The 27,853-nt window shown below is 52.9% G+C and overlaps 2 protein-coding genes across 5 annotated transcripts in view; both read left to right on the forward strand.

Moving 5' to 3' along the window:
- CCDC13 (coiled-coil domain containing 13) overlaps window positions 1-12,006 on the forward strand; it is a 65,609-nt gene extending 53,603 nt beyond the window's left edge. The window contains exons 14-16 of the mRNA XM_017876355.1: window positions 6,864-7,018; window positions 10,497-10,611; window positions 11,141-12,006. Of these exons, the coding sequence (XP_017731844.1) occupies window positions 6,864-7,018; window positions 10,497-10,611; window positions 11,141-11,300 (430 nt within the window). The 3' untranslated portion in view covers window positions 11,301-12,006. The remainder of the gene's footprint in view (window positions 1-6,863; window positions 7,019-10,496; window positions 10,612-11,140) is intronic.
- Window positions 12,007-17,801: 5,795 nt separating this feature from the next.
- On the forward strand, window positions 17,802-27,723 carry HHATL (hedgehog acyltransferase like). Of its 4 annotated transcripts, none has more exons than XM_017876359.1 (12): window positions 17,802-18,090; window positions 19,814-19,932; window positions 20,556-20,623; window positions 21,228-21,341; window positions 21,471-21,665; window positions 22,020-22,229; window positions 22,691-22,862; window positions 23,225-23,369; window positions 23,490-23,525; window positions 26,569-26,770; window positions 27,187-27,310; window positions 27,510-27,723. In XM_017876359.1, the coding sequence occupies exons 2-12, from the start codon at window positions 19,827-19,829 to the stop codon at window positions 27,632-27,634; spliced, it is 1,497 nt and encodes a 498-aa protein (XP_017731848.1). In that variant the 5' UTR covers window positions 17,802-18,090; window positions 19,814-19,826; the 3' UTR covers window positions 27,635-27,723. The 4 variants fall into 4 exon arrangements, with proteins under 4 accessions (XP_017731848.1, XP_017731847.1, XP_017731849.1 ...); XM_017876358.1 differs by having other exon boundaries at window positions 17,806-18,090; window positions 27,169-27,310; window positions 27,510-27,722; XM_017876360.1 differs by having other exon boundaries at window positions 17,845-18,052; window positions 27,169-27,310; window positions 27,510-27,722.
- Window positions 27,724-27,853: the final 130 nt, after the last annotated feature.

Here is a 27,853-nt window from a genome sequence, read left to right on the forward strand (position 1 = left end):
TGCCATGGCATCTGTAAACTGTCATGGTGCTGGGGGGAGTGTAGCAGTGAGGACAACCAGAGGTCAGTCTCATTGCCATCTTGGTTTTGGTGGGTTTTGGCCGGCTTCTTTACTGCAAACTGTTTTATCAGCAGAGTCTTTATGACCTATATCTTGTGCCAACCTCCTATCTCATCCTGTGCTTAGAATGTCTTACCTTCTGGGAATGCAGCCCAGTAAGTTTCAGCCTTATTTTATCCAGCTCCTCTTTAAGATGGAGTTGCTCTGGTTCAAATGCCTCTGACATTTTCCCCCCATCCCTTTTATAGGAGAATCATTAATCCTTAGGGTTGCAGAAGGATGAAGATCCATCTTTTGTAACTTCTCCAGGCTGAATAGGGGCGATGATATTCCTCCCTCTTGTGTTCAGGGTAGTGGGGAGCTCAGTCAGAAAGCATCAGTATGGTGAGGGCCATTCATAACTCTTGAGTCCAACAAAATGTGGTATCTGGAAGATTAATAAGTGCTCCGAGAGACCAGAGAAAGACCCACCCATTGCAGCGACACTGAAAAGTTCAGGCAGCTGCTTGTCAGTAGGGAAGGGATCTTTTCCAGCAGTCCCATCAGCTCTCAGCTTTCCCTTTTAGGGAAGAAAAAGCTCCCCATGTCCCACAGTCCTGTACGTGCCTAATCTTGTCACCCACAGCCATCCGCAAAGAGTGCAAGACAGATTAATCCAAAGAGAATAGCAGTTAACATCCCATAGTGCCAAACTCATTTTTAGCTGAAAGGGACTTTACCCAGAGGAATTTTACTGAGAGGGGCCGCTAACCCCCTACAGCTTAGAAGGGACTCTAACCCTCCTAAGTTGGGCCTCTAACCCAAAGTCAGTCAAGCCTCTTTGTTTTTTATTAAGAGGGGCCTCTAACCCACTTTGTCTTATGAGAGACTCTAACTCCCCTAAGTTGGGCCTCTAACCCAATCCCATCCTTTACCCAGGTTAATGCACCCCACTTACCCAAAGTCGTCCAATCAGTGCTGAAGTCTATTTCCTTTGGGTTGGGGGTTCTCCTCAGTGTCATCCCTTCTGTGGTTCACCAGAAAGATGTTACTGGATCCCACCACTTACCTAAAGTTAGCCTTTGGATAGGGGTTTCCTCACTATAGTCGCTTCCGTAGTCACCAGAAAGATGTTACAGGACCCCAACACTTACCCAAAGTTAACCTTTGAGGTGGCGGTTTCCTCACTTTAGTCCCTTCAGTGGCCACCAGAAAGATGTTACAGGAAAGGGGTCCTGATCCAGAGCAAAGAGAGGGTTCTTGGATCTTGTGCAAGAAAGAATTCAGGGCGAGTCCACAGCGCAAAGCAAAGGCAAGTTTACTAAGAAAGTAAAGGAATAAAAGAATGGCTACTCCACAGGCACAGCAGTCCCCAGGGCTGCTGGTTACCCGTTTTTATGGTTATTGCTTGATGATTTGCTAAGCAAGGGGTGGATTATTTATGCCTCCCCTTTCTAGGCCATATAGGGTAACTTCCTGACATTGCCATGACACCTATAAACTGTCATGGCACTGGTGGGAGTGTAGCAGTGAGGACAGCCAGAGGTCACTTTCATCACCATCTTGGTTTTGGTGGATTTGGACCAACTTTTTTACTGTAACCTGTTTTATCAGCAGGGTCTTTATGACCTGTATCTTGTGCTGACCTCCTATCTCAATCCTGTGACTTAGAATGCCTTAACCATCTGGGAATGCAGCCCAGTAGGTTTCAGCCTTATTTCACCCAGCTCCTCTTTAAGATGGAGTTGCTCTGGTTCTAACGCCTCTGACAAAACCACTATGCTTTGGAGAGAACAACATGGCGGTGGATGGTTGTGGTATTATGTCATAGCAACACAAAATGGACGAAGACACACCCTTAGACCCAGCTGGGTAACATACCTGAACTCTAGAATAAGGAGAAAAATCTAGGAGCTGATTTTCTTGCTGGCTAATGCCACCCAAGTCATTAGCCAGCAAGAAAATGGAGACCGCAGTCCTGCAACTATAGGGGACTAACTTCTGCTAACAACCTGAGTGAGCTTGGAAAAGGATCCCATGCCTCAGATCAGATAGCAACTCCTTCTGACACCTTGACTTCAGCAACGTAAGACACTGACAAATCAGCTAAGCCAACCTTGGACTTTTAACCTACAGAAACTGTGAAATAATAAATCTGCGCGGTGTATGTATGTTTTAATTGTGGTAAACTATATACACCAAACATTTGTCATTTTAACCATTAAAAGTGTACAATTCGGTGGCATTAATTACATTAACAATACTGTGCAACCATTATCACTATTTCCAAACTTTTCATAACCACAAACAGAAACTCTATTACTATTAAGCAATAGCTCCTCATACCGCACCCCCCAAGCCCAGCATCTAGTAACCTCTTTACTTTTTTTTTTGAGATGGAGTCTCGCTCTGTCACCCAGTCTAGAGTGCAACGGCGTGATCTCGGCTCACTGCAAGCTCTGCCTCCCGGATTCAAGCAATTCTCCTGTCTCAGCCTCACAAGTAGCTAGGACTACAGGCGCCCACCACCACGCCCAGCTAATTTTTGTATTTTTAGAAGAGATGGGGTTTTGCCATGTTGGCCAGGCTGGTCTTGAACTCCTGACCTCAGCTGATCCACCCGCCTCAGCCTCCCAAGGTGCCAGGATTACATGTATGAGCCACCACGCCCAGTCAGTAACCTCTTTTCTATGAATTTGCCTAGTCTAGATATTTTGTATAAGTGGAGTCATACAATATTTACCCTTTTGTGTCTGGCTTATTTCACTTGGCACAGTGTTTCCAAGGTTCATTCATATGGTAGCATATGTCAGAACTTCATTCCTTTTTATGGCTGAATAATATTTTATTGTGTGTATATACCACATTTTGTCTATCCATTCTTCTGTTGATGGACACTTGGATTGTTTCCACCTTTTTGGCTATTGTGAATAATGCTACAAGAACATTGCTGTACAAGTACCTGTTTGAGTCCTCGTTTTCAATTCTAGAAGTGGAATTGTTTAATCATATGGTAATTTTATGGTTAGCTTTTTTTTTTTTTTTTGAGATGGAGTCTCGCTCAGTCACCCAGCCTGGAGTGCAGTGGCACAATCTCGGCTCACTGCAAGCTCTGCCTCCCGGGTTCACGCCATTCTCCTGCCTCAGCCTCCCAAGTAGCTGGGACTACAGGCGCCCGCTGCCATGCCCAGATAATTTTTTGCATTTTTAGTAGAGACGGGGTTTCACCGTGTTAGCCAGGATGGTCTCAATCTCCTGACCTCGTGATCCGCCTGCCTTGGCCTCCCAAAGTGCTGGGATTACAGGCGTGAGCCACTGTGCCCGGTGTATGGTTAGCTTTTTAAGGAGCCACCAAACTTTTCCACAATGGCTGCACCACTTTATAGTCCCACCAGCAGTGTACAAGGGTTCTAATTTCTCTACATCCTCACCAACACTTATTATTTTCCTTTCTTTCAATTATAGCCATCCTAGTAGGTTTGAAATGATACCTCTTTGTGATTTGGATTTGCTTTTACCTAATGGCTAGTGATGTTGAGCATCTGTTTATGTGCTTATTGGCTATTTGTATATTTTATTTGGAGAAACGCAAATCTTTTGCCTACTTTTTAATTGGGTTGTTTGTCCTGTTGTTGAGTTGTAGGAGCTCTATGTTTTTTGGAAAATTTGTGTTGTTTTACGTCACCATTTGTGGTAACTTGTTATGCATCAGTACTAATACATTTACCCTAGTATTAACTGTGAAATCAAGTTTTTTATAAACTTATAGGAAGCCATCTATTTTTTCTATATTGTGGAATTGTCAGAATAGCAAGAATGATTGGTTCCTTGGAGGTTAGACAAAACTTTCTTGAGAACCTGACTTGACCTGATTTTTTGTTTTTTTTTTTGTTTTTTTTTTGTTTTTGGTAGATCTTTGACAACCTTTTTTCAAATTTATATTTTCTGTCTTCTTGAAGTAATATTAGTACATCTCTTGGTTACTTACAGAATTAAACGTAATAAGGCTGATGCAGTGCCTTAACACAGTAGTCAGTACGTGGAAAGCACTCAGAAAAAGTATTAGCTGTGCTGTTGTTATAAGATTTTTCTCCTTATCCTGGAGTTCAGGTATGTTACCCAGCTGTGTCTAAGGGTGTGTCTTAGTCCATTTTGTTTTGCTATAACAGAATACCACAGGCTGAGTAATTTATAAAAAAAAAAAATTTATTTCTCACAGCTCTGGAGGCTGGAAAGTCCAATATCAAGGTGCCAGCATCTGACAAGGGCCTTCTTGCAGCATCCCGTGGTGGAAGACAGAAGGGAAATGACATGGGGAGATTTGAAGTGGGGACAAAGTTATCCTTTATCAGAAACCCACTCTCATGATAACTAACACACTCCACTACTGACCAGTGGAACTTTCTATGATGATGGAGTTGTTCAGTATCTGCACTGACCAATACAGCTGCCATTAGCCACTTGTGGCTTTTAAGAACTTGAAATATCACTAGTGTGACTGAGGAACTGAATCTTTATACAATTTTCATGAACTTTATGTTTTTTTCTTTGTGTCGAGACAGAGCCTCACTCTGTTGCCCAGGCCAGAGTACAGTGGTATGATCTTGGCTCACTGCAACCTCTGCCTCCCAGGCTCAAGTGATCCTCCTACCTCAGTCTTCCAAGTAACTGAGACTGCAAGCACGTGCCACCATGCCAGGCTTATTTTTGTATTTTTTTTGTAGAGATGGGGTTTTGCCATGTTGTCTAGACTGGTCTTGAACTCCTGGGCTCAAGTGATCCACCCACCTCTGCCTCCCAAAGCACAGGAGTGAGCCATCATGCATGGCATGAACTTTAATTTTTTTTTTTTAGATGGAGTTTCGCTCTTGTTGCCCAGCTGGAGTACAATGGCACAATCTCAGCTCACTGCAACTGGCACCTCCCTGGTTCAAGCAGTTCTCCTGCCTCAGCCTCCCAAAGTAGCTGGGATTACAGGAGCATGCCACCACACCCAGCTAATTTTTTTTTTTTTTTTTTTTTTTGTATTTTAGTAGAGATGGGGTTTCACCATGTTGGCCAGGCTGGTCTTGAACTTCTGACCTCAAGTGATCCACCCACCTCGGCCTCCCAGAGTGCTGGGATTACTGATGTGGGCCCCCGCGCCCAGTCCCTGAACTTTAATTGTAATAGCTACACATGGACATGAACCTGGCAGTCGCTGTGTTGGGCAGCACAGTTCTATCACATTCTATCACGTTCTATAGTATGAATATGTTACCACTTATTTGTTTGTCCCCTGATGATGGGCCTTTAGGTTGTTTTGGGTTTTTGCTTTTGCAAATAAAATCTCGAGGGATATGCTTAAATATGTGTTAGTAGCTGTGCACTGTGTTACTATACAGCTTTTTATTAGTAGTTGTATACTGTTCAGAATTGTTGCCATTCTGTTCCTTTTGACCCTTCACCAAGGTGGAAAGATCACTTCCTCCAGTTTCAAGGCTGCCCCTCTAATTTGCAGGTGTGCATGTAACTCTTGGCTTGGGTTAGATCTCAGGGAGTTCCGGCTTCCTCACTGAACCTTTAGTATCAGAGAAGTCTGAAATGGCACACCTGGCCACAGGAAGGACCTAAGCCCAAGCTCCAGTGGGATTAGACAAGTGCTTCATGTGAAATAACCTTTATAACAGGCATGTAGAAAACAAAACGATAAGCTTAAGGTAATCACTACCTCCAAGAAAAGCAAACAATTAAATGAGAAAGGACATGTGACACTGTGCGTCATGGCTCTAATTGTCCTAATGTAGACAGGCTTTTGGTGTCTATGCCCTTTGCTCCCTGCTGTTATGCCTGTGAGTGCTTTATGTTACATGAAAAAGAGATTTTGCAGATATGATTATTGTTATGGACCCTAAAATGGGAAGATTATCCTGGATTATCTGGTGGGCTCAATCTAATTTTTTGAGCCCTTAAAAGCAGAGCAATATCTCCATCTGGGATTATTCAGAGAGATGCTGTGGAGGAAGTCAGAGAGGGTAGAGAGATTCAAAGCGTGATAAGGATATCTAGCTGGCTTTAAAGATGGAGGGGGCAAGGTAGCTCCTAGAAGCTGAAATTGACCAACAGCCTGCAGGGAACAGGGACCTCAGTCCTTCAACTACCTGGAACTAGATTCTCTCAATACTCTGAATGGGCCTGAAAGTGGATTTTCCCCTGGAACCTCCAGATAAGAGCCCAGGTCAGCCGACCCCTTGATTTTGGCTTGTGAAACCAGAAGCAGAGAAACCCATTGAGCTTACCAGACTTCTGACTTACATAACTGTGAGATAATAGATTTGTGTTGTTTTAAGCTGCTAAATTTATGGTAATTTGTTATAGCTGTGATAGAAAACTGATACACCACCGAATAGCAATTCATCCAAAAATGTGTAGAGGTGATTCTATTTGGTAGGGAGAGAGCACTAAAATAAAACTAAATTCTCATTTTCCATGACAGGAAGTCAAAAGATTATATTTAAACCTTTAAAAAATAGCAACATAAGCGTCTGTAGAAATACGGCAGTAAATATTAAAAGAAACAGCTAGAAGTGTTATAAGTGATTGCTTTTAGAGAGCAGGAATTGGGAATGATGGGGCTGGGAGTGGGCTGATAATTTTTAAATTTTAACCTTGGAGAGAACCATATGGTGTTTAAATGCATGCTCCCGTGTTACTGCAATGAAAATGAAGAGGTCCCATCACCACCAATGTAAGATGTGCCCATCTCTCTAAGGGCCTGAGCAAGTGGGGTGGGGGCTGCCTCTGCCTACCAGGTCATGTGGCATCCCCTCCTCTCTAATCACCAGGGTGGAGGAGAGCAACAGCAAGCTCCTGGAGTCAGAGAGGAAGCTGCAGGAGGAGCGACACCGCACCGTGGTGCTGGAGCAACATCTGGAGAAGATACGCCTGGAGCCAGGGAAGGCATCGGCCTCCCAGAGAGCAGCCTCCAGGACGAAAACTGGTAGGGGCCAGGGCAGGAGTCTCAGTGCAGCGGGTGCGGCAGTGTTGCTGCTAACAGAGGAGCCAGGCAGCTGCACTGTTCAGCCCGTCAGCGAGTGTGTGAGCGTGTGGGAGGCAGAGCCTCCATCAGGGTGGAGCTCTGCCTGCCCCCGCTGCAGGGTGTCCTTTTCCCTGGGCCTCCCGTTCAGAAGCAAGAGCCCCAGAGCTCCACTGGCTCGTGTGGCCCTGGCCTTCCCACCTCTAAGCCCTCAGCATGAGGTGGCAGTGCTGAATGCCTCCAGCCACCACCTCCTCTGGACCCCCACCCCAGCCCTCAGCCCTCTATCCTGAGCTGACTTCATTAAAAGTGATTATGAGGCACAGCTGGTCTACTGGGGCAGCCCAAGCCGCAGTGGCTGAAGCAGGGGGGGAGTCCCTTTCTGCCTCCTGCAGCGGTCAAGTTGATATAAGCGGGAAGCAGCCTCACCAGAGGTTTGGGGACCCAAGCTCCCTCTGTTTTGTGGCTCCACTGTTCTCAACATGCAGCTTCCATCTCCTGGTCTACAATGACTGCCTGAGCTTTCCCATCAGCAGCAGGAAGGGGAGAAGGGAAGGAGACAAACTTCTCCTTACCTTTTACGGTTGCATGTGTCACTTCTGTTCTCATCCCACCGGCCAGATCCCAGACAGTTGGGCATAGCCAGGTGCAGAGGGAAGCTGGGAAATGCTGTCCTTAACTGAAAGGTCTATCACTCTAACACAGTGGTTCTCAAGGTGCAGTGTTCAGACCAGCAGCAGCAGCATCTCGTGGGGCTGGGGCATGCTAGAGGATGCCAGAGCCAGAAGCCACTTCTGGGATGGCTGACTCCCAGGGAGGAAGGGTCTCCAGTGTGGAGGGGCTGGGCCTGCCTCCCTTGGACCTCCCATCCCACCCATCCCAGCACCCTCTAGGCTCTGGAGTGGAGGTGCTGCTGCCCCCACTGCACCCTCTCTCAACATCCCAGTAGCCTGCCAACCCCTCCCCAGTCAAGGATGGTCAGACCCTTGGTCTCAGTGCTCAGCCCAGATGAGGTCAGAATGTTTCCAAAGTGTATGCCAGAAGTAGGGCACAAAGAGTGGGTTGAGGCCACCTGCTTTCTCTTCTCCCACCAGCGGGGCCAGGAGCTTCTGAGAATCCAGGCTGAGAAGGAAGAGTCCCTGGGACTTAGCCTTGTTGACCCTCCTAGACTCTCAGGAATATGTTCCCTAGGAGTGTGGCTTCTCCAGGCTGGGGCTTACCTCCTGCAGGGCAGCAGGACTTCCAACCAGGGAGAGCTAAGCCACAGCAGGCAAGTCACTTTGTTCCCTGCTGGACAGTGAGGGCAGCTGCCTGAGGGAAAGTGTCCAGGTGGCCTCTGCTGCCTACTGGCCTGTAACATGAGCAAAATCCTGCCCCTCTGGTGAACAGAGCCTCCCTGCCTCCCCCTGGCCCATCTGTAAAACGAGGAGGCTGGATTTACAATTCAGTCCCCCATGGCAGTCTCACTCCACTTGAGGGGAGCTAGACATCTGAGCAGAGATGGAGGAACGGGGAGGGGATGTGGCCTGCAGATCCCTGAGGGAAGAACAAGTGTTGGTGCATGGAAACTTAGCTGGAGGCTTGGAGGAAGAGCCCGGAGACAGGGAGGCTGGAGTGGTCCGATCACACAGGGCCCTGAGGGCCAAATAGAATTCACTGAGGCTGCCAAGGCTCTAGCGGCAGAAACGATTATCCCTTTTTCTCAGCTAAGGAAACCAGCTCAGAGAGGGTGATTGTTTGCCCGAGGCCTCTCACCAGAGGGTGAAAGCCAGGTCTGCTGATGCCAACTGATTTACTGTGGGTCACGCCACCTCTGAGGGCCTTTTCAGCACCAAGGTTTTCTGATGCTGTGATTTTGATTTTGCCCAAGTTCGCCACCAGTTGAGCTTTGTCTCTTTTTTTTTTTTTTTTTTTTTTTTTTTTTTTTTTTTTGAGATAGAGTCTTGCTCTGTCCCTCAGGCTGGAATGCAGTGGTGCGATCTCAGATCACTGCAACCTCCACCTCCCTGGTTCAAGCAATTCCCCTGCCTCAGCCTCCCAAGTAGCTAGGATTACAGGGGTTCGCCACCACACCCTGCTCATTTAGGTATTTTTAGAAGTGATGGTGTTTCACCATGTTGGCCAGCCTGGTCTTGAACTCCTGACCTCAAATAATCTGCCCCCCTCGACCTCCCAAAGTGCTGGGATTACAGACGTGAGCCACCGCACCCGGCCGAGGCTCTGTTTTTGATTCCCTGTGTCACAGGGCTTAGAAAATCCCATAAGGCTGAACAAGCAGTTTCCTATCCAGGGCAGCCCTAGTTGGGGATGTGGAGATGCTCAATGGTCGGAATAAGCCAAGGACAGCTTAGCAGTCTCCCCTGGAGCCAGGAAACGCCCTAAAGAATAATCAGTCTAGCCCCTGTAGAAGGCAGAGCCGCTCTGCCGCCTCCCCAGCAATGAGACAGGTTTATACAAGACTAGTCTTGAGGTGCACGCCACCATGCCCGGCTAACTTTTTTGTGTTTGTAGTAGAGACAGGGTTTCACCATGTTGGCCAGACTGGTCTCAAACTCCTGATCTCAGGCAATCTGCCCCGACTTGGCCTCCCAGAGTGCTGGGACCACCCGCCTCCCCCAGCCGCTTTGTCTCCTTTTTGTGATCATTCTGTACCCTCAACTCCAGTGCCCTGGATCCCCTGCTTCCTAGTATGAAGCTGATGGCCTGGATGGGGACCACTGGTATGAAGGCATCAGGTACAGTGACAACCTAGACTCAGGCTCAGCCTGCAGGCCAGACCTCAGGCTCAGCTGGCTTCTCTTTTTGAAAACAAATTACCAGGCTGGGCATGGTGGTTTACGCCTGTAATCCTGGCACTTTGGGAGGCCAAGGTGGGCAGATCACTTGAGGCCAAGAGTTTGAGACCAGGCTGGCCAACATAACAAAACCCTGCTTTGCAAAAAAATACAATAATTAGCTGGGCATGGTGGCAGGCACCTGTTGTCCCAGCTACTTGGGAGGCTGAGACACGAGAATCACTTGAACCTGGGAGGCGCAGATTGCTGTGAACCGAGATTTCACTACTGCACTCCAGCCTGGGCAACAGAGCAAGACTGTCTCAGAAAAAAGAAAAAGAAAAAAAGAAACGAAAAGAAAAAAGAAAACAAATTACCAGAAACTTGTAAAGTATAGAGATGCAGACAGGGTGATGAGGAACCACCTTGATACAGAGCGGGCAGAGTCAGGGCTGTAGCAGAGGCCAAAGCTAGGGGCAGAGGCATGCAGAGGAGGCATCAGGGAGGGCTTTGGAGGGAGGCAGAGCTCAGAGTTGTCCTGCACCCCAAAGGTGGTGTAGCGTTTCACCATGTGGAAGAGCAGGCAGTGGGCAATGCGGGGAGGAGAAGCAGGGTGCTAGCACAGGGCTATGGCCTCCTCACAGAAAGTGGTTGCTACTGCCCCACAGGTCTGCCCACCTCTAACACCAGGCAAAACCCAACCGGGAGTGAAAAGAAGGACCTATCCTTTGCCCAGCTCTCCGATGTCCCCGTGGAATCCCAAATGGAAGAGCTGACAACCAGGTGCTCCCCTGCCCCACCTTCCTGAAAGGGTAGGGTTGTCTGGGTGGAGGTGCCTCCATGGACAGAGGGACTGTGTCCCTCCCCTTGCACTTTTGACTCATTTGCCCAGAAGGCTGGTCCTGCTTCGTCATGGGTTCTAGGCCTGCAGTTCAGGGACTGGCCTTCAGAGGACAGAGGGCCCGGCCCAAACTCCAATGACCCATAATCCAATATAAATTTTATCAAGCAGGGATCACTGAACCCAGTTTCTCACTAAGTTAAACCTGTTAAGATCCCATGGGAAGGGAAAGACGGGAACCTCGGCAAAGTAGAACTCAATTTGTAAGGGGCCTTGAGGTAGCTTACACTGCAGGGAGCCAGGCCCATAGAGAGGAATCCACAGTACCCTCAAGAGTCAGTGAGAGGAGGGGATGGGTCAGAGGGAAGCCCGAACCTGAAGAGCAGCCATGTTGGCAGCCACCCAGGTCTGTCACCCACGCACACCTGCATGCAGCTCCAGCCACACTGAGTGCTGTCTCCTGTGGTCCAGGCTGGCCGTCCAGGTGGAGGAGAATGAAATGCTAAAGGCTGCCCTGAGCAGTGCCCTGCGGGGAAAGGAGGAAGACTTCCGGATGTACCATGAGATCCTGGGCCAGGTGAAAAGTGTCTTCCTGCAGGCCCTGCGGCAGCAGAAGACAGATAAGCAATAGGATGACAGCCCAGTGTCGGCCTGGCTGGGTGGGCAGCCTCAGGTCTTGAGAGGACAAGACTCTGTCTGAGAACTCCATCTGCTCCGGGAAGCCAGCCCAGGGCAGCCAGCTCAACCACTTCTACCAGAAGAGGCTCCTTAAGGATGACCAAAACCAATGTCTCAGGCCAGGAAGGCAGAAGAGAAGCCCTGGTGGGACACTGCAGGAGACCCTGAGCTGGCTGGGTTACAGCAGCAGGGAGTCCCAGTGGCCCACTGGCAGAGGCGAGAGCTCTGGGGCGGCAAGCCGGCTGTGAATGGGCGGTCCCTCAGGCAGGTGCTCATTGCCCTCGTCCTAGGTACTAGCCCTGGATGTCCCCATGGCTTCACACACAGGAGAGCGAGCCCTTCGTTACCCTAACTGGGCACATCCTCCATGCCACTCAGCTCCACCCTATCCCCTCACCCTCATCCCAGCTCCATCTGTAACCATCCACACCCAACACAGACTTGGGGCACTATGCTCTCAGCCAGTTTGTCAGCCCGTTCCTCAGGACACTTCCTCAGGTGCGGACCCTTGGACTTGTAATAATAATAAGTGTTTTCATAATCACTGCAGCTCCCAGTGAGTGAGCATCTACTGTGGCAACCTGACCCCATTCAGTCCTCTAATAACCCAGGGGATTGTTGTCCTATTTGATGGATGAAGAAACTGAGGTTCACAGAAAGAGGCTAAGCTAATATTTAACTGCAGTCTGCCTGACCCCAAAAACCAGGGTCTTGCCGTTCAGAGATCACCCAGGGTAGGCGCACCCACTCACCACTGGACAACCCCACCCCTAGGCAGCCACTCCAAGAGGCACCTTCATTTGCTCACCAAGACTGCAGTTGATGGATGCTGGTGGCAGAGGGCCAAGGTGGGGCTTGGCTGGAGCTTCAGGCAGAAGGGTTTTGAGGTAGGGGCTCCAGTTGAAGGTACGGTGCACCTCCCTCGCTATGGTGAACTGGGAGGGCTGCTGCAGGGGGACCCTAAGATCCGCAGGCCTCTATGTGACTGTCACAGTGTTGCCCTTTCTCAGCTGTAACTATGCAATTATAGCTACAGGAAGGAGTGGTCCCAAGGAAGGTCACTCATAGCCACACACCCCAACCCCAGACACCCTGGCCACACATGCACCCACAGCCCCACACAAAGATGCAGATACACACAAATACCTCAATTCAGGAGCATGCAGCTGTTCGTGCACACAGGCACCTCCATGTGTGCACACTCATGGACACACAGGTGCAGATGAGCACACACATGTGAATGTGGTCACACATTCCCACATGTGAAGACATAGCCACTTGTGTGTTGCTTGTGCAGTGATGCACAAATGCAGGTGCACATACTGTGAAAACACCCCCTTCCCCAGGAAAAGCCATTGGGGCTCCTGGGACCATCTTCTCAGCCCCTTCCTTGGGGATGGGACTATGGAGGGACCCTAGTTGGCCCCCACTCCTCAGGGAGCCCCTGACCCTGCATGGGGTCACACGGATCTAGAGATCCCACAGCAAGTTAGAGCAAAGCCCACCAGGATGAACTGGTGATTCTGATGGGGTCCTAAGGGTCTCTGGGAAGGAAGAGTTTTTGTCTGGTTCCTTGTGAAGGAAAATGGCCAGGCAGAGAGCCAGGAGAGAGAGGGTCTGTGCTGGGAGGGGACAGTGTGTGACAGCGAGGAGTGGGCTGGATGCAGAGTCTGAACACAAACGAGTCAGCACCTTCTCCTGCAGGTACTGAGGAGCTCCAGAGGGTGATCTGAGTATGTGGGGCACAGGCTCTGGCCTCAGTGCAGTTCCAGGGAGTGAGAAGCAGGCATAGGACCAGCCATCCTTCCTCAAGGTCACCTCAGGGAAGTGCAGAGATGGCATGACCCACACTCCAGCCACTTCAGGGTGGTTCTGCTCCCCTTCCTCAGCTAGGCCTGAGAGAGGAAGGAGCATCAGGTCATGGAGTCTGGACAGGTGGGGCTGCCTGGGGCATACTTCTCTCCCCACTTACCAGCTGTGTGGCCTTGGGCAAGTTATTTAACCTCTCTGATCCTCCATATTCTCATCTATAAAATGCAGACAATCATAGAATCCTCTATCAGGGGGCTGCTACTAATATATATGTCAAAGAATAACCCAAAGACTTTTCGCTAATTATTAGCTCTCTGTTTATTTTTGTATGAGGAACCTGTATCTACAGATTGATTTCAACAAGAGTTATATGAGAGGGGAGAGAAAAACTGCAGACAGGTAGGCACGGGAAATCTTGTTTGCACATTTTTGGGTGAACTGATTTGCTGGTGTCTTGCTTTGGCCAACTCTGGGTATAAAGACAAGTGTTTCAGTTTTCAGATTCCACGGGCAACCTTGACAGCATTGCTGTGGTGCCATGTGCGGAAGTCCCTGTCATGTCTCTGGCACCTGCCACCAGGCACCTCCCCACCCCCAGCTTGATTAGATCAGGTCTGCTCCATTCCCTCATTGGAACCCTCTGCAGGGTTCATTGAGATAAAAAGTGTCCAATGGTTACAGCAGCTGCTTGCACACAGTAAGTGCTCAATAATTATTCACTCTTAGTGTTCCCTCTATTCATTCAACCAGAACTTGTTGAGCAGTTCCTCTACCCCAGGCACAGAGGTGCCGAGGTGAGGCAAACAGTCTCTGGCCTCCAGGAACTCTCAGGTCAGCTGAGGAGAGAGACAGACTGGTCACAGGTCACCATTCCATCCAGCCAGTCTGCCACCAGGCAGTCAGTGAGTGCCAACAGCATGCCAGCCTCTCCAGGCCCGGGAGGGACCTGGAGGTGAATCTGACTTTCTTCCTCCTTTCAGGGAGTTTCCAGTCCAATCAGAGGCGTGGGAAAAGCCATGATGGAGCTGGGTGGGGAAGGATGCAAGACCGCGCTGCAGCACCGCAGGGCTTCCCCCACATCCCCACCCCATCCCTGTGGCAGTTCCCAAGTTCCCAGCCTCCTTGATCAGATCTGGGTGGAGAGGGGGCTGTCAGGGAGTCCTGTGTCCTTCACATCTCCCTAAGGCAAAGGAGCAAGGAGGGGTAAAGGGAAGGTGGGGAGAGCCCGGGAGAAGGATTTTCAAGGGAAGGAGGTCGTCAAAGGGGTCAAAGATAGGGACCCTGAGAAACCTAACCCAGGTGGGCCAGGTGCAGAGCCAGGCAGCTGGTCTGTCCAGGTGAGTACCAGTGCCACTCCTAGGTAGCACTGTCGGTCCCAGGCACCCTGAGGATGACCTCCCTATCCCTCCGGCAGGTGGGCAACAGGGGTGCTGGATAAGACACTAAGGGCCCTGGCCAGAGCCACGAGGAGGCAGCTGGAGGGGACAGTGCAGGTGCCCTGGCGGGTTGAGGGGCAGGGGCAAGTAAAGAGTTAAGCGGTGGAGTTGCCTCATGTGAGGGCTTTCCCTGCCACACACCAGGCAGGTGCTGCGGATCTTGGTGCTCAGGTTCCAGCACTGACAGGTGAGACCTGGCTGAGCTGTGGATGTAGTTTGGCCACTGTCCCCATGGGGGCCTCCGGGGCACCACAGCTGAGCTGGGCAGGGTTGCAGCCTGGCTCAGGCTTAAACACACTACACTGTCACTGGGCCCCTCCCCTGCTCCCAGGAGCCCAGGGCAGGGTGACCTCCAGTGGGTATGCTCCTCTTGACCCCCACATCCAGGGGCCAGAACAAGCTTCTCCTCCCCACCCCCAGCCAGCCCACAGCCAGCGCTAAGCACAAAGAAGTCTGCCTACCCACCTTCTCCCCACAGGTGTGCCTTTACATACACTGTCTCTCTTATATCCCTGAGCCTTGCACACACACAACACACATATACACACACATGTACGATACATGTGCACACACAAGCAATACACAGGATACACATACACAGCAAACACATGCCATGAACAACCTACAACACAAAACGTACACACAGACTCTACACACAACTAATAGAAAACACAGTTGCACACATACATGCAAACACACAGGATACTTTCCTCGCATTTTTACTTTGAGCAACAAACAACCAAAGAAAGTTTAAAAATTGAAATGGGACTCAGATTTGAGAGAATTGTTCCCACTCCCCGCCATATCTTTCTCAGTGGCCCTTGTGGCATTTGGGAAGCGGGCCCCAGGGCCAAGTGCTGGTCTTAGCTCAGTCAGCTTCCTGTCCGTCATGTGGGCTGGCCTCGCCAGGTGCCCTCCCCGGCCACCCGCCTCAGACACAGTGGAACTGGCCTCAGGCTGTCCAGTCACAGATCCACGGGACTTCCCTAGCCCTCCACCCCTCTTGCCATTTCCACACACCACACTCCCTGCAGACCCTGCTGGTTGTGGGTCACCCGGGGAAGGCCTCACTGCTGAGTGTGAATCCAGCCTCTCTGGGCCTCTGGGGGCCAGGGTGTCTGTGGCTATCTAACAGCCTCTGTTTATGAGCAAGGCCCTTGTCATGGAGTGAGTCACCGGATGCCCCCTGCCACCCCGGTGAGGGCCAGGGCCAGCGGTATGCCCATTTTACAACTGAGGATCTGAGACCCTAAGAAGTGGGGCACACCAGCTCGGGCTCAAGTGAATTGGCTGAACCTGTGTTCCTAACTCTGGGGTCAACCCACCGTGTCTGCTCCCTTGAGCCATTTTCTTTGAGCCTCGTGAGGGCCCCAGTGTGGGTGCACGGGGTTGTCACCCCTGCAGGGCAGTCAGTGCCAAGAGCTTACAGGGCTGGTCCAATTACTTGGCTTTCTCATGTGCCAGGTTCTTCTTCTCCCAACTGCGGACAATGGCAACATCTTCCCTATGGGCTGTGGTGAAATTAAAAGGTTAATCCATGTACGTCCTGGCTACTATGATTAACTTACTCCTAACAACTATTGACCACCCCCCTCCCCGAGGAAGCCCTCCTTAACACTGAAGTCTGGCTCAGGTATCCTTCCCTCCCTGATGCTGGCCTCTCTTGTACCCATTACCCACCACAGCCCTAACCCAGCACCCACACTGTGCAGTAGTCACCATTTACGCGTCTCAGGGTCGGGGACCACAGACACGGGCCTCTGCATCCTGTGTGGAGTGTGTATGTTGGGGGTCTCCTTTCTGTCCTCTAGGCCAGTGTGTCTGCATGCTCAGGAGGCAGCTCACTGCCTAAGTGCAGTCTCTCCAATTCCTGGGCCCTAGTGGGTAGGGAGCAGCACCTCCCTCCTGCCTCCTCAGCTGAGCCTGAAGCTGGGGTCACAGGATCAGTAGGGGCTCCAGGAGTTGTCCTGTGACTGATCACAGTCACAAAGCTCCTTCTACCCCCTAGAGCCTCCCCACAAGCACACACGTGAACAGGCCTCCATAGATAGCACAGACACATACAGCTCCCCAAGACTCGGCCTCATCTGAGGGGGGCACTGTCAGAGGTTCTTAATCTCAGGGGCACCTTCAGGATACCCCTTCCCTCAGGTATCCAGGGCTGAGACCTTGGATGCTCCCTTCCAGAATGAGGGCCCTGTCCTACCAGGACCCGCAGTTGGTTAGGAATTCACCTGTCTTCCTGTCTGCCTCCACTCTGCCATCGAGAGGATACCAGCCATTCCAAGTACCCACAAGCCTTGCCAAGTGACCCTGCTAGCACCCCTCCAGTCAGGACCCTCCCTATGGGACACGGCTGGCTTATGGGGACCCCTCTCAGCCACATGTCCCATGCTAGTTCCAGTCCCATCAGGCAAGTCAGCCCTCCCTCAGGCACTGATGCATGACCAACCAGGACTCATGGCATAATGAAAAGGACCAGGTCAGGGGGTGAGATGAGTCTGCCCTGGGATAGCCCTTAGGAGGTCATATGTAAAGTCCCTGGAGTCCAAGTGTGAAAGTGTGTGCATGTTGTGAATGTGTGTGGCTGTGGTGGGGGCAGGGCTTACAAGCCTGGAGAGGCTGATGGGGCCACCAGGAGACTTCCTGGAAGAGGGAAGTCCTGGGTAGCAGTGAGAGAGAGGCACAGGCTCTCTAGGAGCCAGGGGAGGCAGGCTGAAGAGAGGCCCAGGTGTCCCTGTCTGAGNGCACCCCTCCAGTCAGGACCCTCCCTATGGGACACGGCTGGCTTATGGGGACCCCTCTCAGCCACATGTCCCATGCTAGTTCCAGTCCCATCAGGCAAGTCAGCCCTCCCTCAGGCACTGATGCATGACCAACCAGGACTCATGGCATAATGAAAAGGACCAGGTCAGGGGTGAGATGAGTCTGCCCTGGGATAGCCCTTAGGAGGTCATATGTAAAGTCCCTGGAGTCCAAGTGTGAAAGTGTGTGCATGTTGTGAATGTGTGTGGCTGTGGTGGGGCAGGGCTTACAAGCCTGGAGAGGCTGATGGGGCCACCAGGAGACTTCCTGGAAGAGGGAAGTCCTGGGTAGCAGTGAGAGAGAGGCACAGGCTCTCTAGGAGCCAGGGGAGGCAGGCTGAAGAGAGGCCCAGGTGTCCCTGTCTGAGCCTATGCTACTGGACACCCTCCCCCCCAGCACCCGCCCCCCCTTCAAGGATCCTCCCTGCGGCTCCCTGTGGCCAGCAGCTCTGCAGCACTCGGCTCTGCTCCACTCTGCTCAGCTCCGCTCCAGGAAGGCCACCTCCTCCTCCCCCTCCTCCTCCCGCTGTCACCACTCACCTCTCATAACCTCGAGGGGGTGGGGACCCCAGGGCTGGACACACCCCACCATAGCCCCAGAGCTCAGCCGGTCGGACGGACGGACAGTTGGACGCAGGACCCCAGAGCCTGAGGTGGGCAGTGTGTCAGGGTCCCTTGCGGCCTCCTCAAGGTCAGTGCCAGCTGGGGAGGCAGCTACTCTGGGGCTCTTGAGACTTGTGGGGCACACCCCAGGCCCTCATCCCAAATCATGGGCCGCAAAAGGGGCTTTACCCCAGGGGCATCTGGGGCAGGCAGGACCAGGGGAAAAGGGATGCCCCTATGTCCACAGGCCAGCCCTGGTCCGGGGGTCTATCAGGAGAGGCCCCAGGCTGGGGGCCAGCTCCTTGCAGAGGCCTCTCTGGGGACACCCCGCACCGGCCATGGGGAGCTAAAATTGGAAAGTGGCGAGTGGGAGGCAGCTGACAAAGCTATTTCGCGGGCTCTTCACCGTGCTCCGGTTTCAAGCTCCTGCTCCATTAACCTGATCCCCAGGGCCTCTCCACCCCCACCCAGCTGATGAGGAGGTGCCTCCATCCTCAGGCCAGCAGCACAGCCATCAGGCTGGCAGCCTGGGGAGGGGCAGTGGTGGTCTTCTCTTACCCCAGATTCCAGAGGGGGTCACTGAGAAACCCGATCCTGAGGGGAGGCAGGCAGAAGTCTGTCCCAGGTCTGCTGTGTGACCTTGAGAGGTCCCTGCCCCATCTGGCCCATGACCCCTCCATCTGTACGAGGAGACTGCGGGCAGGGTGTGTGGGGGGAGGGGGTGGCAGGGGAGATGGCTGCAGGGCTGGGGATGAAGATTTGGGGGAGGATGAAGGGTGGGCGAAAGGGCCACATCAGCCACCTCTTTGCCCTGTCAGCCCAAGGGGTGCCTGGACATGTTCCTCCCTTTAATTTGGGCCCTATGTCTGTACCCATGGGGTCCTTGGGAAGCCCCTGGGCCAGGCTGAAGCAGGGTAGGAAGGGCAAAGGTGCTAACTGAGCTGCAGGACGGCCCAGCAGTTCTCCAGGGGACAAGAGAGGCCCCCGCTGGAGGGAGTGGTGAGACTCAACCAGGGCCTGATTCTGGTCAGCACCTTGGACAGCAGCCAGTGCCCTCCCTGGCCCCGCCTGGCCCCACATCTGCTACTCCAGGGCACCTCCTCAAATAGCACAGCCTCCAGCCGGTGCCCAGGGCCTGAATACACAGAGCACTGAGAGAGTGGGGCAGTGTGGTTACGGACACAGGCAGGGACTGGGATGTGGCAGGCTGGAGCTCAGGGACTTGTTGGGGGAATGGAGGTCAGTGACAGGCTGGAGGCTTAATGCGAGGGATGGAGGCTTGGCTCTAGGGGCAGCACCTGGGGTGGTCATGGGATCTCAGGGAGGGGAGTGGGAGTCAGAGAAAGGGTCTTAGAGAGCCTGGGGCTTTGTGAGGAGCTGAGGGAGACTTGCTGATCGAGTGGGGACCCTGCAGGCAGAAACCTGACTGTAGTGATAAAGGCGGGGTTTCTCCGAAGGAAGGTCATGGGGGCCCTGGCAGGAGCGGTTTTAGCAGAGGGTGGGGCTGGTGTGTCTGGAAGGTATGAAGATGTAAATGAAGGTGAGGGAGGCAGGCTGCGAGTAAGGGCTCTGACAGCAAAAGCCTTGATGGGTGGGTGGGGACAAGAGCAGCAGCTGGGATGGGGCACTGGTGTTTGGTGGCCTGTGAGCAGTGGGGGCACAGGGGTGGGCAGAGTGATGGTACAAGGTCCCCAAGGGGCTGGTGAGACAATCTCTCTTCAGAGTGGGGTCCCCACTGGGGTGGCAGGACAATGAGGTGGGGCTAAGCTGGGCTGGAGACTGTAATTCCCTCACCCAACCTGTCTCCCCAGCCCCGTCCAGGCTATGGGCATCAAGACAGCATTGCCGACGGCTGAGCTGGGCCTCTACTCTCTGGTGCTGAGTGGGGCCCTGGCCTATGCTGGCCGGGGCCTCCTTGAGGCTTCACAAGGTAATGGCTGTGCCTCGGGGCAAATGGACAGGACCCTTCTTCCCCTGGGGGTTTCAGGGTTCCAACCAGCAAAGCCAGAAATTTACAGGCTCCGGACCCAGGGTATTCCTTCTAGAATGAGGCTGGATCTCCCTTTTCAGCCTGGGGCTCCCATCTCAGATAGGCACTGGAGGCTGGTGGAGCCAGGTTCAGTCACAGGAACACAGAGATGCAGAGACACTGACAGAGAAATGGACACAGAGTCACACACATAGATACACACACACACCGCACACACGCAGGCCTGGACCCAGGCACACACACACAGACCTAGACCCAGACACACACACACACCCCGACACACACACACACACACACACACACACACACACACACACACAGACCTGGACTCAGACACACACAAACATACACATACACAGACACACAAACACACAGACATATACACCCCACCCCACCCCCCACACACACAGTCAGAGGCCTGGACCCAGACACACAGCAAGACCCAGACCTGTGGCCCACTCCTGACGCCCTTGCTCCCCAGGGTGGGGGCAGCCTTGTCCACAGGGGAAGGAGGGGCAGGGGATGTGAAGGCCCCTCTCCCTGAGGCCACACTGTGTTCTCAGATGGGGCCCACAGGAAGGCCTTCCGGGATTCTGTGCGACCTGGCTGGGAGTACATTGGCCGGAAGATGGTAGGTCCCCCACACCCCAGGGTCCCTCCCATCCCGAACCCTTCTCCCCTCTTCGCTGTTCCAGATGTTGTCAAGTAACAGAGAGCCTCTCACAGCTCGGGAGCCTCTGGCTTGAGCTTCAGTGCCTTCAGCTTCTCCACTGGCTCCTCCTGTATCCTCCTGGGACATCAAGTTTGCCCGGGCCCTGCTCACTTGGGAAATGGGTCACATTAGTGGAGTGTGCTTCAGTGGAGCCTCCAGCACCTCCCTTCCCAGAAACAAAGCAGTAAAGGGGGAATGGCAGGCAACGTACGGAGGAGAGGGCGAGCTTCGAGGGACCCAGCAGCCCCTATGGTGCCCTTCACTCCTCTCTACCCTTCTGCCTGAGTACTTCCTTCAGAGAGGAGTGTGGAGACCTGCAGGCACTTGTGTTTGTGTAAAGAGGACACATTGGGTTTGGCTAGTGGTAAAAAATAATAATTATTAAATTAAAAAATGATAATAATAAAAGAAGAACATGAAGGCTGGGAAGGTGCTGGGGCTCTGACCAGTCTAGGTTCCAGCTCGTCCTGCCCCCTCTCCCACTCTCACCTGCCCCACCTCCTCCTGCTCCGGACTGCCCCAGGATGTGGCTGACTTCGAGTGGGTGATGTGGTTCACCTCCTTTCGCAACGTCATCATCTTCGCCCTCTCCGGACATGTGCTGTTTGCTAAACTCTGCACGATGGTTGCCCCACAGGTGAGCTGGACCCGGGCCACCCAGCCTCCCCCTGCCAGTTCCTGTTTCATCACAAGGGTTGTGGGAACCCCTTCCTGGGGTCACACCCCCATTTATATGGCAAAACTGAAGCCTTCTCCCTGTCCACAGCTCCGCTCCTGGATGTATGCTGCGTACGGGGCCCTGGCTGTGATGGGCACAATGGGCCCTTGGTACCTCCTGCTGCTGCTTGGTCACTGTGTGGGCCTCTATGTGGCCTCACACTTGGGCCAGCCCTGGCTCTGTCTTGGCCTTGGCTTGACCAGCCTGGCCTCCTTCAAGATGGACCCCCTAATCTCTTGGCAGGTGTGAACTGGTGCAAGGGTAGAGGGTGTAGGGATAAGATCCCAAACCTCTCACTTCATCCAAAGTCCTTGCACCCCAAGTATCCCCAAGTATTCCCTTCACATTTCCACCTGTCTTCAAGCCTTTGGGTATGCCCTGGCCACACGATCACCACCTGCATCACAGGAGGAACTGCCAGCTCATCCCCTGCTCCTCGCATTGCTGGGACAGAGCAGTGGCCAAAGTTAACTGCTCTGGAAGAGAGGAAGGGACAGGACCAGGCTGGGCCCCTATGGGAAGCTAGGGAGTGGGGAGTAGGTTTTCCAGAGACAGGAGGCACCCTAGTGAGCTGGTGGCCTGTTCTTTCCCCTCCAGAGCGGGTTTGTAACAGGCACTTTTGATCTTCAAGAGGTGCTGTTTCATGGGGGCAGCAGCTTCACAGTGCTGCGCTGCACCAGCTTTGCACTGGAGAGCTGCGCCCACCCTGACCGCCACTACTCCCTAGCCGACCTGCTCAAGTACAACTTCTATCTGCCCTTCTTCTTCTTCGGGCCCATCATGACCTTTGATCGCTTCCATGCCCAGGTGAGGGGACACTCTGTGGGCTTCTAGAACAGGGCTGAATCTCCCTTTTCAGATTGGGGTTTCCATCTTAGATAGAATTCCCGAAGCAGGCTGTATCCCCATCCTCAGGCATGGTTCCAGGATGAAGCCATGTCTCCCCTTCCTCCTCAGACCCCAGGATGGGACACCTTTCCCCTCCAGCAGGGACCCCAGGGTGGAGATATGTCTCTTTTCTCAGATAGGACACCCAGGCCATGAATGTTCTCCTCCCTCACAAATGGGGCTCCCAGGACAGAACTGGGTCTCCTGTGACTGGCTGTGAATCCTCCTCAGACTCCAGGGTGACCTGTGTCTCCACCCTCAGGCAGGACTCCTGGATAAAGCCTTGTCTCCTCCTGCCCCAAGTAGTTGGTGAACCCTCCTCAGACAGGGCTCCCCAGGCAGGGCTTGCCTCTTCCCTCAGACCCTTCGCATCCCCTCAGGTGAGTCAGGTGGAGCCAGTGAGACGCGAGGGTGAGCTGTGGCACATCCGAGCCCAGGCAGGCCTGAGCGTGGTGGCCATCATGGCGGTGGATATCTTCTTTCACTTCTTCTACATCCTCACCATCCCCAGTGACCTCAAGTTCGCCAACCGCCTCCCAGACAGTGCCCTCGGTGGGTCCTCAGAAGAGAGATGGGGGCAGGGCTGCCACCCCAGGAAAACAGACCCTCTGCACCCCCACGGTGCCACAGTCGGGGAAGCTGAGGCCCACAGGGCACAGCACCTAAGGGCATGGGAGCAGGGGCTTATTCTTTCTAATGCATGGGTCTTGGCATTAGCTTCATCCTGTGGGGCCAGAGCAGTATCCCACAGAGCCCACCCACTTCACCAGGCATGGCTGATTTCCACAATATGGGGGGGTCTCCGTGGGGCAGGCAGAGCCTGGTGTCTCCGCAAGGAAATGGTGGGACAGGGTCTCCATGGGGGGCAGGCCCCAGGCGATGAACCCCAGGCAGTGATGGTGCCCTGTCCCCAGCTGGCCTAGCCTATTCAAACCTGGTGTATGACTGGGTGAAGGCGGCCGTCCTCTTTGGCGTTGTCAACACTGTGGCGTGCCTCGACCACCTGGACCCACCTCAGCCTCCCAAGTGCATCACCGCGCTCTACGTCTTCGCGGAAACGTGAGTGCCGGCCAGGGCGGGGGATCACCCCCTTGAACCACACCTTCCCCTAGCCTCTTCCCCCATGCCCGGGGAGGTCTGCACCTGATGGACACATGGCTATCTGCTTTTCTTTTACAGGCACTTTGACCGTGGCATCAATGACTGGCTTTGCAAGTGAGTAGGGGTGGGGTGGGGGTGGTCACAGCCGTCCTGCCAGGTGTCTGAGCAGGGCAGTGCCAAGATGGGTCCACATTTTAAAAGATTACCCCGGGCCAGAGGAAGCAAAGAGAGCAGTGAGGACGTCTTGGCAGAGGTCTAGGTGAAAGATGTGGAAGTTAGGACTTGAGTGAGGGCCCCAGAAGTGCAGAGAGGTGGTGGGAGGAGGGTCACACAGACAGCAGCCTGGACAGGACGTGGCCATGAAGTGTGGGTGTCGGGAAGGAGAGGGAGATGACGCTGAAATTCCTATCTGCAGCCTGGGTAGACGGAGGGCAGTTTCCAGAGAGGGCTTCAGTTTAAGAAATGTCTAGCTGCAATTTAGGAGATATCCCTGTGGAGGTTCAGGGAGGTGGTTGGGTCTGAGGGTCTGGGGTTCTGAGGGTCTGGAGGACTGATGGAACTCAGAGCGTCCTGAGTGTAGGCAGGTGGTTTTTAGGCTTTGGGAGTGGGTAAGTCCTCAGGAGAGGTAGTGGCTTGAGAAGAGGAGAGATGGGGATGGCTGAGATTTGGCCTGCAAGAGCTCTGCTTGGAAGGAAAAGGAAGAGCCAGCAGAAAGGACTGGAAAGAGTGGTTGGAAGGGCAGGAGAAGAATCAAGGTCATGGGCCACTCTGAAAGCCAAGGGAAGACCATCCAGGCATGGTGGGGGCAGCTGGGTCAGATGCCACTGAGCCTCAAGGAAACTGGAGACCAAGGATTAGCGCTGGTGACATGGAGGTTTTCAGCCTTTCACTGGCAAGGCAGGGGCAGGTAAGGAGGGAAAGTCAACTGAGGAGTAGAGGAGTGTGTAATGACTCCTGGAAAAGCCTGGGACTGCAGGGGGAAGACAGGAGTGGCTGAGGGAGAAGAAGGATGCGTTAAATAAAGATAGGAGAGAATGGGACATGCTAAGAAGAATTATTCAACAGAGAAGCTGGTAATGCAGGATATAGGGGTGATTGATTTAATCACCTCAGGAATGAGGTCCCTGAGGAGGAAGGAGGTGATGGTGTCTAGTTCCAGGCAGAGGCCTGGCTTCAGTGGGAGGAGGAGGAAGAGAAGCCAGTGTAGATGCAGATGAAGGCAGGTTAGTGTAGACACATAAGGGATTCCACCTAAAGGCCTCAGCCTTCTCCAGGAAGCAGGAGGCACGGCCATCAGCTGAGAAAGCCAGGACTGGGGACATGGAGAGAGGCAACATATATGCCTATCCCCGCAACCCAGCCTGGATCCCCCCACTCATACTATCTCTCCACTCATACTTGTGGTGAGATAAGGACACAGTGGCCCTTGCAGAGCATGGGAGAAGCAGCTAACTAGAGAAACCTTGGCACTGAGCACCCAGGTTGTATTGGAGGTGGCGGGCTTATGAACTCCAGCATGTGAAGATGTGAGATTTCCCCCATGGGGCTAGCTGCCTGGATGTAGCTGAGAAGAAAGTAGGTGATTGGGCTCTCACAGATGGGTGAGAAGGAAGAAGTCAGGAATAAGGGTTTTTAGATTATGTATAGTGGTGACTCATTGGATATAAGCCTGCTAAGGACAGTGGTGAAGATGGGAGGGTCACAAGATCAATGGGATTGAAGAACGGAAGCTGGGGGGCCAGGAGGTCAAGAGGGGCTGGGCAAAGAGTGGGAATTAGAAAGGAGTGAACTTTCAAGTGGTGACAAAGTTGGGGCATGGCCATGGGTGTGGGTGGCTGAGGTGGAGTGGAGAAAAAAGCCATTGGAAATGAGGAGGTCGAGGAATGGAAAAGCTGGTTATTCATGGGTCTTCCACTGAATTTATTTAACAAATATTTACTGAGCACCTGCTGCATGCCAGGCCTGTTCTAGGCACTGGGGATACAGCAGTGAACATGGCAAAGACCCTGACCTCCTGGAGCTTACAGTCTAGTGGGGTGAAACAGACCATAAACAGGTAAACAAACATAACTAAGATAATTTTGGAGAGTGGTAAGTGTTATGAAGAAAATAAAATGTGCAATGGGATAGAAGTTGGCAACACGGTAGAGGCTTCTTTAGTTGGGGTCTGGGCGGGCTTCTCTGAGGAGATGATATTTGAATTGAGATTTGAGTGATAAGGAGATGTGGAGCAGAGAATACCAGGTAGAGGGTGCAACAAGGGCAAAGGCCTTGAGACACAAACCAACTGTGTGGGTATGAAGGTCAGAAAGGCCAATGAGGCCAGCATAGTGAACAGGGGGAGCATGGTGACTGATGAGATCAGGGAGGGAACAGAAACCAGACCACTTGGGATCTTCTAGCCAGAGTAAAGAGACTGAGTTTATTCCAGTTGTAATGGGGAGCTATTCAGAGGGGTTAATCATGGAAGTGATGTGACCTGAGCTACACTCTCAAAAGATACCTCTGGCTGCTGTGTGTAGAATGAACTGTGGGGGCAAAAGCAGAAATGAGAAGACCACCTAAGAGGCTCTTGCAATAATTTATGTGAAAAGACAGATCATCTTGACTAGGGTGGTGGTTGTAGAGGAGGTGAGCAGTGGTCAGGACTGAGAGGAGCCAACAGAATTTGCTGGCTTGCTTGGATGTTGGTGATGAGGCAAATTGAGAATCCAAGAAGGCACCAAGGCTTATACCCTGAGCAACTGAATGGATGGTGGTGCCATTCGCTGAGATAAGGACAGAGCAGGGTTTGAGCAGGGATAGGGGAATCTGTCAATCAAGTGACATGGCTAGTAGCAATTGGATATACAAATCAAGAGAGACTGGCCTGAAGACACAGATTTAGGGATCATTGGCATAGAGACACTACTTGGAATCTTGGGTCTGGATGAGATCATTTGGGGAGTAAATGAACAGAGCTAGAGAAGCTATAATGTCCCAGGCTGAGCCTGCCACAATTTGAAGTTGGTTGGAGGAGGAGGCGCTACCCGAGGTCAGGAAGGTTGAATGCACCCAGGGTGACTGTGTTGAGGAGGTCCCCTGTTGTGTGTCCTCTCCCATCTCATCCCTGCCCTTTCCCATACTCCCAGTGGTCCTTCTCCCATTTTTCCTGCAGATATGTGTATGATCACATTGGTGGGGAGCATTCCGCTGTGATCCCAGAGCTGGCGGCCACAGTGGCCACATTTGCCATCACCACTCTGTGGCTTGGGCCTTGTGACATTGTCTACCTGTGGTCATTCCTTAACTGCTTTGGCCTCAACTTTGAGCTTTGGGTGCAAAAACTGGCAGAGTGGGGGCCCCTAGCACGAATTGAGGTGAGCAGGGAAGACCTGGGGCTGGGACTGTCTGGGTTATGGAGGGCAGCGGGGCACTTCTGCTTTCTGGAGTTGTCCAACCACCTGGCCCCCAATCCAGAACTTTCTCACCACCACCCTCCTGGTTGTCAGGGCAATGGCTCACTCTGTGGGAATCTGCCCATCCCTCCCTTCTGTGGGGAATGGAGCACCTGGGCCTTGCCATGTTGGTCAGGCCTTGCCCTCTCTCTGGACCTGTTTCCCCATGTTTAACAAGGAGGGAGAGCTGACCTGGGGCTCCCCAAGACCCAGACATAGCCCTAAGACCTGACTGGCCATGTGGGTAAGGCTGCTGACCCACCACGTCCCCTTTCCTTTGGCCTCTTGTCCCGCTGCCCATGCTTTCCTGGACCGAATAGGCCTCTCTGTCAGTGCAGATGTCCCGCAGGGTCCGGGCCCTGTTTGGAGCCATGAACTTCTGGGCCATCATCATGTACAACCTTGTGAGTCTGAACAGCCTCGAGTTCACACAGCTGGTTGCCCGACGCCTGCTACTCACAGGTGAGGGACAGGAGTGTGGGGTTACAGAAGGTGCTAGGCATCAGCCTCAAGGACTGTGACCTTCCAAAATACCTCCTACCCTCTCATCACCCCAGGACTCAGCAGGGAGGGCCCATCAAGTGGGGAGAGGGGTGGGAAGAGAAAGCTCGCCGAGGATGCGGTGCTGCTCCCAAGCATCTATGACTCCCTCCCCACACAGGGTTCCCCCAGACCACGCTGGTCATCCTGTTTGTCACCTACTGTGGTGTCCAGCTAGTAAAGGAGCGTGAGCGAACCTTGGCACTGGAGGAGGAGCAGAAGCAGGACAAAGAGAAGCTGGAGTAGGAGGGAGCGGGTAGAAGGACGGGCTCTGCTCAGCTATTCTTGGGCCACATGGGGCCTGACCGATAGAATAAAAGACTTTTCTACAAGGGCTTGGCTGCTCCCTGCCCCTTCTTCCCACAGTCCCCTGGCTCCACGTCCATGGTGGCTGAAGAGCTGGAGGCTCTAGGCCTCAGGCAGGGGAGGGTTCCCACCCATAGGGAGGAGGGGACACCAGATGGA

This window comes from Rhinopithecus bieti, unplaced genomic scaffold, assembly GCF_001698545.2.
Source record: "Rhinopithecus bieti isolate Rb0 unplaced genomic scaffold, ASM169854v2 scaffold_9581, whole genome shotgun sequence".
In the NCBI taxonomy this organism is placed as follows: domain Eukaryota; kingdom Metazoa; phylum Chordata; class Mammalia; order Primates; family Cercopithecidae; genus Rhinopithecus; species Rhinopithecus bieti.

What these genes read in the sequence shown, in the direction of transcription:
- HHATL (XM_017876358.1), top strand. Translation starts at nt 19,827, where the DNA reads ATGGGCATCAAGACAGCATTGCCGACGGCTGAGCTGGGCCTCTACTCT. An exon ending in CCTCCTTGAGGCTTCACAAG is followed by an intron (nt 19,933 to 20,555) that starts GTAATGGCTGTG and finishes CTGTGTTCTCAG; the next exon opens with ATGGGGCCCACAGGAAGGCC. An exon ending in ATCAATGACTGGCTTTGCAA is followed by an intron (nt 23,526 to 26,568) that starts GTGAGTAGGGGT and finishes TTTTTCCTGCAG; the next exon opens with ATATGTGTATGATCACATTG.